The 11,665-nt window shown below is 39.7% G+C and overlaps 1 protein-coding gene across 1 annotated transcript in view; it reads left to right on the top strand.

Annotated features, from left to right (window-relative positions):
- The window catches only part of LOC104980325 (protein PTHB1-like), a 44,848-nt gene extending 37,586 nt beyond the window's left edge, over nucleotides 1-7,262 (top strand). The window contains exon 5 of the mRNA XM_010828975.1: nucleotides 6,953-7,262. Within this exon, the coding sequence (XP_010827277.1) occupies nucleotides 6,953-7,101 (149 nt within the window). The 3' untranslated portion in view covers nucleotides 7,102-7,262. The remainder of the gene's footprint in view (nucleotides 1-6,952) is intronic.
- Nucleotides 7,263-11,665: the final 4,403 nt, after the last annotated feature.

Genomic DNA, 11,665 nt, shown 5'->3' with positions numbered 1-11,665 from the left:
GCAGAGTACATCATGAGAAATGCTGGACTGGATGAAGCGCAAGCTGGAGTCAAGATTGCCGGGAGAAATATCAATAACCTCGCTGATGACACCACCACCCTTATGGCAGAAAGCGAAGAAGAACTAAAGAGCCTCTTGATCAAAGTGAAAGAGGAGAGTGAAAAAGCTGGCTTAAAACTCAACATTCAGAAAACTAAGATCATGGCATCTGGTCCCATCACTTCATGGGAAATAGATTGGGAAGCAGTGGAAACAGTGAGAGACTTTATTTTTTTGGGCTTGAAAATCACTGCAGATAGTGACTGCAGCCATGAAATTAAAAGACGCTTGCTCCTTGGAAGAAGAACTATGACCACCCTAGACAGCATATTAAAAAGCAGAGACATTACTTTGCCCACAAAGGTCCGTCTAGTCAAGGCTATGGTTTTTCCAGTAGTCATGTATGGATGTGAGAGTTGGACTATAAAGAAAGCTGAGCACTGAAGAATTGATGCTTTTGAACTGTGGTGTTGGAGAAGACTCTTGAGAGTCCCTTGGACTGCAAGGAGATCCAACTAGTCCATCCTAAAGGAGATCAGTCCTGAATATTCATTGGAAGGACTGATGGTGAAGCTGAAACTCCAGTACTTTGGCCACCTGATGTGAAGAACTGACTCATTTAAAAAGACCCTGATGCTGGGAAAGATTGAAGGCAGGAAGAGAAGGGGATGACAGAGGATGAGACGTTGGATGGCATCACCAACTCTATGGACATGAGTTTGAGTAGGCTCCGGTAGTTGGTGATGGACAGGGAAGCCTGGCGTGCTGCAGTCCATGGGGTCACAAAGAGTTGGACACGACTGAGGGACTGAACTGAACTAATATTGCTCCTTCTAGTGGTAGGACAAATATTTAGTGTTCCAGAATAAATGGAGAAGGTAAGATATAGGCTGGGCTTTCCATGTGGCAGAGTGGTAAAGAATCTGCAGCCAATGCAGGAGATGCAGGAGACTAGGGTTTGATTGGGAAGATCCTCTGGAGGAGGAAATGCCAACTGACTTCGGTATTCTTTCCTGGAGAATCCCATGGACAGAGGAGCCTGGCAGGCCACAGTCCAGGGGATGGCAAAGTGTTGGATACAGCTGAGCACGCATGATAGAGGCTACTTTATTGTAGGAATCTAGCTGTTCCTGTCCCATCATAAGCCTATTAACTTTGAGTGACATTTTATTAACAGGTATGGAGGAGGATAACTTACCCACAGTCACTCTTGATACTGCTTGGGGTACTGGTCCTTTCTAGAGGCTCTGTGGGGGCTCTAAGAGGGCAGTAGAAGGACAGATCCTAAAAATTAGAAACAAGGTTAGATTCTTGACCTTGCCTTGGCCTATTTGAATAATGGCTCAGAAAGCCAGAAGTCTCTAGACTTTACTGGGGTGTATGACATAGACTAAGGATGAAATGGGTGTTTATCAAAAAAGCCTAGTGAAAGAAACTGGCATGTTTGATCACAGCTTTTTAATAGGACATTGGTATCCATAAGGGCTTCCCTGATAGCTCAGTTGATAAAGAATCCACCTGCAATGCAGGAGATCCCAGTTCGATTCCTAGGTCGGGAAGATCCTCTAGAGAAGGGATAGGCAATCCACTACAGTATTCTTGGGCTTCCTTTGGGCTCAGCTGGTAAAGAATCCATCTGCAGTGTGGGAGACCTCAGTTCCACCCCTGGCTTGGGAAGATCCCCTGGAGAAGGAAAAGGCTACCCGCTCTAGTATTCTTGCTTTGAGAATTCCATGGACTGTATGCAGTCCCTGGGGTTGAAAAGAGTCGGACATGACTGAACGAGTTTCACCTATTCATAAACATATTCCTTCAAATTTGTGTTGAAAATGAAAGTTACTTGTCATGGGAATGGCAATTTTATTGCTCTTTTTATTCTTTGTACTCATTTACAAGCCTTGTATTCTCTGGGGATGAGGAGTTGTCCAAACTACATTCCCTTACACTCCACCTCATTTCCTTTCTCAGTCTCTCATTTCTTCAGCCTCCTGTGATACTCGTAGGCTGACAATTTGTATATTTTTTCTGGCTTGGCTTAAATTGAGAAGCAGGGAAGTTAATGTTTTTGTTCTCTTGAATATGTTTCTTGAGGTATCAGACCGAACTTTTACCTAGCTTTTACTATAACAGGGGAAGCATAAACACTTTCTAGTTTAAGTGAAATCACCGGTGTCAGCAGATGAACGTGTCAGCTGAACTTGACGTCCTTAACCCCAACTGCCCTCTCCCCAAATGTTTTTTGTTTTCCTTTGTGTGCTTGTTGTTGTTCAGTGGCCAAGTTGGTGAAGAATCTGCCTGCAATGCAGGAGACCTGGGTTCGATCCCTGGGTCTGGAAGATCCCCTCGAGAAGGGAATGGCAACCCACTCCAGTATTCCTGCCTGGAGAATTCCATGGACAGAGGAGCCTGGGGGGCTACAGTCCATAGGATCACAAAGATTCAGACACTTTCACTTTTTCACTTTTTGTGTGCTATGTGCTCCTAGAAGATATGTGAGGCAAATTAGAGGAGAAATCCTGGATACAGCAAACGACTCTTAATAATCAGAGGCTACTGTGCTGACTTTCTTTCTTTCTTTGGTCATTAAATGCTGGTTTAATATAGAGAAACAGCAGGGTCTTGCTGACCTGACCTTAGCCCATCTTATCATACTCTGGTAAAGGAAAAACATCACATGGCATCTGATTCTTTCCTGATGGTGCTCAGTTTCTGAGTAAATGGTTACAGATGTGTGAGCTTAAGCTATACTGATTATGTTCTTTTAAATATTCTCTTCTAAAAATTGTGTATTTCCTAAGCATTTGACATATTTCTAGAATTTTAACATTTGCCATGAGAGGGCAAAAATGTCTCTTTACTTTTGATAGGGTTACATAATCTAATTTGATTATTTAATACAATGAACCTTTTACTCTGTAATGGCTTTTATTAATATTTCATTTAACATTGTTAGATTTCTCAGCAGTTATGTATGTAAAATTGGGCCAAAACCTGTTTTCAAGGTGACCTTTGATTGTCCAGAGAGTTTTTATTTTTTAATTAGCTCTTGTTTAAATAAGGCCAGCGGCAAAAATGTTCTAATATCCATTTACTTTCTAATCGATGAAACTTTATATGAACTTTAGTTATATGTAGACTATTATTATGGGCTTCCCTGGTGGCTCAGATGGTAAAGTGTCTGCCTGCAATGTGGGAGACCCGGGCTGATATACATTTATTGTATTCAATCTGTATATCCAAGGATAAAACTTATGTAAGTAATTTTAATCTTATGTCACTGATGCTTCTCTAGAAAAAATGATCAGAATTTTTAGATTTTCAGGTACTACCTTTATTCCAAGTTAGTATTGAAGGAAGATAAATTGTTCTGTTCTCCCTAGTTGCACTATCATATTTTCAAGTGCAGGTACCTGAAATTTAAAAACTTAGCAATGCATTTGGAGCTTTTCCAGTACATAAATCCTAGTGTGATTTCATGCAAGTTTGTTTAAATATTGACTGCTGCCCCTTGTGTTCACTGATGTTTCGGCTAGCAGGTATGCATGATACATTGCTTTCTTGGAGGGGTCCCTCTCATTTTAGGTGCAGAATGAAATTTGGAATTTCTGTAAGGACGAACCAGAAGTTTCTTGGAATGTTTTTCTGGTTTCTTAGAGGCTAGAACTGTCCTTAGGTCAATGCTATGAGTTATGTTTTTAGAGTTTTTGGTTTTTGCCCTTGTGGCTGGTATGGTAGTGATTACCACCAGTTTCTGTGGACTTTACTGACTTTATTGCCATTTAGGTTCCAGAAAGCTTTCATCTATCAGGTTTAGCTGGCAAATTTGTCTTTTTTTTTTTTTTTTTAATTCTACTGATGTGTGTTCTGTTCTTAGCATTTTCAGGGGCATAGATCTGTGTAGAAAATGTTTTCCTCCAAGAAATCCTTGCCTGTTAGTTTTTTCTCTTTCAACCCTTTACCTTCCAAATGAGGAAGAACAGTCCAGGGAGAGAAAGGTGGGGGGTTGAAATTATGTGTGTGTGTGTGTGTATACACATATGTATATACACACACACATGAAAGTGAAAAAGTGAAATTCAGCATTAGTCACTCAGTCTTGTCTGACACTTTGTGACCCCATGGGCTGTGGCCCACCAGGCTCCTCTGTCCATGGAATTCTCTGGGCAAGAATACTGGAGTGGGTTGCCATTTCCTTCTCCAGGAAATCTTCCTGGCCCGGGTATTGAACCCAGGTCTCCTACATTGCAGGTGGATTCTTTACCATCTCAGCCATTAGGGAAGCCCTATGTATGTGTGTGTGTGTGTGTGTGTATGTATGTATAGTTGATTTATAATATTATGTTAATGTCTACTGTACAGCAAAGTGATTCATTTATATATATACACACACATTTTTTTTTTGTCCATTATGGTTTATCAGAGGATATTGAATAGAGTTCCCTGTGCTATACAGTAGGATCTTGTTGTTTATTCATTCTATATTTAATAGTTTGCATTTGCTAACCCTAAACTCCCAGTCTGTCCCTCCTCAGGAAATTTTTTTTTGAAGTTGTCATTGGCTTACCAGGTTCCCTGAAAGTTGTTAAATGGGGGACAACTAGGTGCCAGGATATAGAGTGCTGGCTCAGAAGACCTGATTTGAGTACTGTGTCCTTTATCAGCTATGTGATTTTGGTGGAAATTTATTAATTTTTTTTAAAGTTAAGGTGCCTCAGTTCTAAAATGGAAGTAGAAATACTTCTCTTCTTGCAACCTCAGTGAACATTGGTACATCCTTCTGGACAAAAACAAAACAAAACAAAAAAACCCCCACAAATGCTCACATATAAATCTGTATACACATACATATAGACTGACATATATATTTAGATTGTTTTAATTATCTAATGTTATTCAGTTTGGAACTATTTCATTTTCTTTGTGATATTTAAATTTTTTTCTTTAACTTTTGCGTTTTTGACTGAATGACAAAGATGCTTCTTAATGGAATATGTTGCATTTAGAATAATTTTTCTTTTCAATACAGTTTCTAATCATACTGTTCTTGCCTGATCACTAGGATATAGCTCTAACTGTATATACTCTAGGAAGCCTGACAACTAGAGAGTAAAATGCAGATAAAGTACCTTTTCCCATTTGGAATGAACCAGGAAGTAATTATAGCATATATGACCTATTAAATGCAATGAAAGTTTTTTTTTTTAATTTTGAAGGATATTTTTCTTGTTTGTTGCTGTTCAGTCAGTAAGTTGCATCCAACTCTTTGCGGCCCCGTGGACTGCAGAATACCAGACTCCTCTGTCCTCCACTGTCTCTAGGAGTTTGCTCAAATTCATGTCCATTGAATCTGTGATGCTGTCTAACCATCTCATCCTCTGCCACCCCTTTCTCCTTTTGCTTTCAAACTTCCCTAGCATTGGTGTCTTTTCCAGTGAGTTGGCTCTTTGCATCAGATGGCCAAAGTATTGGAGCTTCAGCTTCAATGTCAGTCTTTCCAATCAGTATTCGGGATTGATTTCCTAGAGAATCCCATGGATGGAGGAGCCTGGTGGGCTGCAGTCTGTGGGGTTGCAGGGAGTCGAACACGACTGAGAGACTTCACTTTCACTTTTCACTTTCATGCATTGGAGAAGGAAATGGCAGCCCACTCCAGTGCTCTTGCCTGGAGAATCCCAGGGACGGGGGAGCCTGGTGGGCTGCCGTCTCTGGGGTCGCACAGAGTCGAATACGACTAAAGCGACTTAGCAGCAGCAGCAGCAGCAGCAGCAGGATAGACTGGTTTGATCTCCTTGCAGTCCAAGGGACTCTCAAGAGTCTTCTCCAAGCACCACAGTTTGCAGAATCTATTCTTCCACGCTCAGTCTTCTTTATGGTCCAACTCTCACATCCATTCGTGACTACTGGAAAAACCATAGCTTTGACTATAGGGACCTTTGTTGGCACAGTGATATCTGTCTAGGTTTGTCATAGTTTTTCTTCCAAGGAGCAAGCATCTTTTAATTTCATAGTTGCAGTCTCTGTCCACAGTGATTTTGGAGCCCAAGAAAATGAAATGTCACTGCTTCCACTTTTTCTATGTGCCATGAAGTGATGGGACTGGATACCTTGATTTTAGTTTTTTGAGTGTTGTTTTAAGCCAACATTTTCACTCTCCTCTTTTACCCTCATCTAGAAGCTTTCAGTTCTTCTTCACTTTCTGCCTTTAGAGTGGTGTCATCTGCATATCTGAGGTTGGTATTTCTCCCAGCAGTCTTGATTCCAGCTTGTGATTCATCCAGTGTGGCATTTCGCATGATGTACTCTGTATATATGTCAAATAAGCAGAATGACAATATTCAGCCTTGTCGTACTCCTTTCCCAATTTTGAACCAGTCAGTTGTAGACTTCAAAGAAAACATTATCCTAGTTATTTGCTGAGGGATGTTTTAGATCTCTCTAGTAAATTAGAACATAATGTGTTAGGGGCTTGAATATTTTGAGAGTTGGCACAGAAAATTGAATTGCTTGATAGTGTGGGGAATTTTTTTCTTAGATACTTTGAGTCATGTCTTTTCTGTTTCATTGTTATAAGTGAAGGGAACTTAACCTAATTTATTTCAGAACTGAAACTGGAAGATTTTGTTGTTATTTAAATAGTTATACTATACTTAGACATAATGGAAATAGATAATAAAATGTGACCCAGGGTAGTATTTCATCTAATGGTATAATCTAGCTGAGACTTAAATGGTTCTAACTGTGCTGGCATTCTTTGTTATCAGTATGCTAAGTGTTCATGATACATAATGCTTTAGTGCTTTGTCATTTTAAATTTCACTGAAATTGAATTACTTGGAATTGGTACAGGTGATGAGATATTAATATTTTTTAATATAAACAAATACAAAGCAGTTGTTTTATTTTTTCTTTTTAGGAACCTTGGGTAATGTGGAACATGGGAACCAGTATCAGATCAAATTGATGTATGAACATAATCTTCAGAGAACAGCCTGCAATATGACTTATGGATCATTTGGCGGTGTGAAAGGTAATTTGTATTTAATCATGAGCATGCTGTTGTAAGGATCAGAATATTTGGCCATATAAAAATGGAGGATTATGTGGTTTGAATCTCAGAGTTAAACATATTTTATGGAAACCTTTGTATTAAAATACTTGGGCAAAGTAGTAAAAAAAGAAAACTCTAAGCGTTGGATATATATGATTTTCATATGGCCTGCACTTTTATGTGGTCTACAGAAATATTTCTGAAACTGCCTTTTCTTTAAATTTTGTCTTTTATACATGAGTTGACTGAAGTTGAACTTTTCTGTGGTGAACTGTGTGCCTGCCTCTCTCAGTGGAAGAAGGGGTTGATTTCTTCATTGATGGATGTCCCTGCTCTATTTGGTAGAGGCAGGATGAAGCTGTAGACCCCTGTCCCCACCTCACCCACCCCCAGGGCCACTGTGCAGGTTGTGTAAATTGTTTTTAAACCAGGGCATAAGGGGCTAGTGGAGACTGGAATGCAGACCTGATCCTGCTCATCTGGCCATGTGCGCTGGCCTGGAATAAATATCCCTAGAGAAAGGGAGCCTTTCCTAAATTTCATAGAGACATTACCTTTATCAAGTCTGGGCTCAGTGATGCTGTGTTCTTTCCACCCTGGGAGTATCTTTTTCTAATTAACACAAGGGCTACCACCCTAGTTCCACCCTGGCTTCTTGAGTTACCAGGGCTTGATGCTTGCTTCTCTACACTGTGATTGTTGGCATGGGAGGATTGTTTACAATTAAATTTCTCTCACTTCACCATGACAGGGTGAGAGAGGAGCTGCTGGTGCTGAAGTAAGTATAGGAAGCCAGCTGGTGACACTTGCCTGTGTGATTTTGTGTTTGTGTGTGGAGGGGGCTCCTGCTGAACATGTAACTAGGGATTTTATAATATAGCTCTCTTTAGGCTCAAATTTTTATGAGTTTATTGTTTAACTATTGTGTTAATGGGCTTCCTTGGTGGCTCAGATGGTAAAAAATTTGCCTGCAATTCAGTGGACCTGGCTTCGATCTCTGGGTTGGGAAGATCCCCTGAAGAAGGAAATGGTTACCCACTCCAGTATTCTGGCCTGGAGAATTCCATGGACAGAGTAGCCTGGTGGGCTACAGTCCATAGGGTTGCAAAGAGTCAGACATACTGAGAGACTTTCACTTTCATTGTGTTAATAAAAAATAGGTTACCTATGTTAGATTTTTCTTTAGTGACATGACAAAATATCTTTATTTTGGAAGTATCCTTCATTCATGTGAACTCACTTTGTTTTATATACAAAGGTAAAGGCAAGAATATTTTGGGTAATGGGCTTCCCTGGTGGCTCAGATGGTAAAAGAATCTGCCTACAATGCAGGAGACCCCGGTTCAATCCCTGAGTTGGGAAGATCCCTACAGAAGGGAATGGCAGCTCACTGCAGTATTCTTGCCTGGGCAATCCCATGGATAGAGGAGCCTGACATGCTACTGTCTATGGGGTCATAAAGAGTCAGACACCACTAAGCTACTGACACTTTCACTTTCACACTTTCAATGTATAAATAAGCGTTTTGTGTAATTAAAGTGATTTATTTGCTAAACTTTAGTAACAGGAATGTTTGAAGAATATGGGAGATGTCTAGAGTTAGGTGAAAAGAGACCATAAAAAGTGAAAATTTGATGAGAAGCTAACTTCTGTTAGGCATTCCCTTCCCAACTTCAGCTTTCCACTGTTCTTTAAAAAAAGTGTCTGACATGATCAGGGGACCAAGTCTCCCTTGTTTAATGAACTATTTTCAATATTCTTTCTGCTACGAAACCCTGCAAAGAAAAATTACTAAATTCTGTACAGCTGCAGTCAAAAGATATTATATGAGAAAAGAGTGCTTTGGGTAAATGAAAGTAAGTTTTTATTTTTTGGTAGCATGAAGACAATTATTTATTTAATTTTCAAAACTCTTAATTGAAGGGTAATTGCTTTACAGTATAGTGTTGATTTCTACCAAACATCAGCATGAATCAGCCGTAGGTTTACCCATAAGAAAATTACTTATTTTTAAAAAGACAGTTCTTTGGATCAATGTCAATTGTTGTCCTTCATTGATTGGACTGTCCTTTTAGTTTTACTGCCAGACCAAGTTAACCTAATTAAAGTAAAAAAATTTAAATAAATTCCTTGCTTCTGTGTGACATTTTTGCTAGATTCAGTGATGCACTTTCAAAGTAATTAGAGTTATTAGTTTTGAAAAGAATAGTTAAGTTTGTACTTACATATCTTCTCTTAGTTCTGAAATTCTGCCTTATATTTAAAAAGTCCCTTTTGAAAAAATAAGAGACAGTTATGACATTTCTTACTTTCCTATGGTTAAGCAGAATATTTCCCCATTTGAAACAGAGATATCTTAGTAGCAGAAGCAATTATTCTGTTTCATGGGTTTGGAACACATAATATCTTTGAGATATCTTTAAAAAAGTAATGGAGTGGTAAATCAGTAAAAATGAGCCATTTGGGGTGAGTGGCAGGGGGGATGGGGAGTTATGGCTAATGGCTACAAGGTTTCTTCTTTGGGGATGAGGAAAATGATCTCAAATTAAATTACAGTGATGGCTGCACAGCTCTATAAATACACTGAAAACTATTGAGTTGTGTAATTTTAAGAGGTGGTAAGTAAATTGTATCTTAATTGTAAAACTGTTAAAAAAAATTATCCGTGGGATAAAACTTGCTGCAAGAGAGGTGATAGCACAGTCCGTGCATCTACTGATGTACAGAAGTTGTGGCTTCAGAACTGTGAAAATGCTTTTGAATGCTGATAGGTGGTTTATGGGAATGTGTATTAGGAAATGATCCAAAATGTGAAAAAGTCTGATCAAGCTTCTATATAATTATTTCCTTCTTCTTTCTGTCCTCCCTCCCTTCTTTTTATTTATAAATGTATTTATTTATAATATAGAAAAATTAGAAGTGATCTAAATGAGTAGCGAAAAGCAAAGGAGAAAAGGAAAGATATAAGCATCTGAATGCAGAGTTCCAAACAATAGCAAGAAGAGATAAGAAAGCCTTCCTCAGTGATCAATGTAAAGAAATAGAGGAAAACAAAAGAATGGGAAAGACTAGAGATCTCTTCAAGGAAATTAGAGATACCAAGGGAACATTGGGCTCAATAAAAGACAGAAATGGTATGGACCTAACAGAAGCAGAAGATATTAAGAAGAGGTGGCAAGAATACACAGAAGAACTATACAAAAAAGATCTTCACGACCCAGATAATCACGATGGTGTGATCACTCACCTAGAGCCAGACATCCTGGAATGTGAAGTCAAGTGGGCCTTAGGAAGCATCACTACAAACAAAGCTAGTGGAGGTGATGGAATTCCAGTTGAGCTATTTCAAATCCTAAAGATGATGCTGTGAAAGTGCTGCACTCAATATGCCAGCAAATTTGGAAAACTCAGCAGTGGCCACAGCACTGGAAAAGGTCAGTTTTCATTCCAATCCCAAAGAAAAGCAATGCCAAAGAATGCTCAAACTACCACACAATTGCACTCATCTCACATGCTAGTAAAGTAATGCTCAAAATTCTCCAAGCCAGGCTTCAGCAATACGTGAACCGTGAACTTCCAGATGTTCATGCTGGTTTTAGAAAAGGCAGAGGAACCAGAGATAAAATTGCCAGCATCCACTAGATCATTGAAAAAGTGAGAGAGTTCCAGAAAATCATCTATTTCTGCTTTAACCAGACCACCTGACCTGCCTCTTGATAAACCTATATGCAGGTCAGGAAGCAACAGTTAGAACTGGACATGGAACAACAGACTGGTTCCAAATAGGAAGAGGAGTATGTTAAGGCTGTATATTGTCACCCTGCTTATTTAACTTCTGTGCAATATCATGAGAAACGCTGGACTGGAAGAAGCACAAGCTGGAGTCAAGATTGCCGGGAGAAATATCAATAACCTCAGATATGCAGATGACCTCACCCTTATGGCAGAAAGTGAAGAGGAACTCAAAAGCCTCTTGATGAAAGTGAAAGAGGAGAGTGAAAAAGTTGGCTTAAAGCTCAACATTCAGAAAACGAAGATCATGGCATCTGGTCCCATCACTTCATGGGAAATAGATGGGGAAACAGTGGAAACAGTGTCAGACTTTATTTCTGGGGGCTCCAAGATCACTGCAGATGGTGACTGCAGCCATGAAATTAAAAGACACTTACTCCTTGGAAGGAAAGTTATGACCAACCTAGATAGCACATTCAAAAGCAGAGACGTTACTTTGCCAACAAAGGTCCGTCTAGTCAAGGCTATGGTTTTTCCAGTGGTCATGTATGAATGTGAGAGTTGGATTGTGAAGAAAGCTGAGCACCGAAGAATTGATGCTTTTGAACTGTGGTGTTGGAGAAGACTCTTGAGAGTCCCTTGGACTGCAAGGAGATCCAACCAGTCCATTCTGAAGGAGATCAGCCCTGGGATTTCTTTGGAAGAAATAATGCTAAAGCTGAAACTCCAGTACTTTGGCCACCTCATGCGAAGAGTTGACTCATTGGAAAAGACTCTGATGCTGGGAGGGATTGGGGGCAGGAGGAGAAGGGGTCGACAGAGGATGAGATGGCTGGATGGCATCAC

The sequence above is a fragment of the Bison bison genome, unplaced genomic scaffold (genome assembly GCF_000754665.1).
Source record: "Bison bison bison isolate TAMUID 2011002044 unplaced genomic scaffold, Bison_UMD1.0 scf7180017858770, whole genome shotgun sequence".
NCBI classification, from domain to species: Eukaryota; Metazoa; Chordata; class Mammalia; order Artiodactyla; family Bovidae; genus Bison; species Bison bison.
Note: the sequence above shows the minus strand (reverse complement) of the source record. Positions and strands in the feature narration are given on the sequence as shown.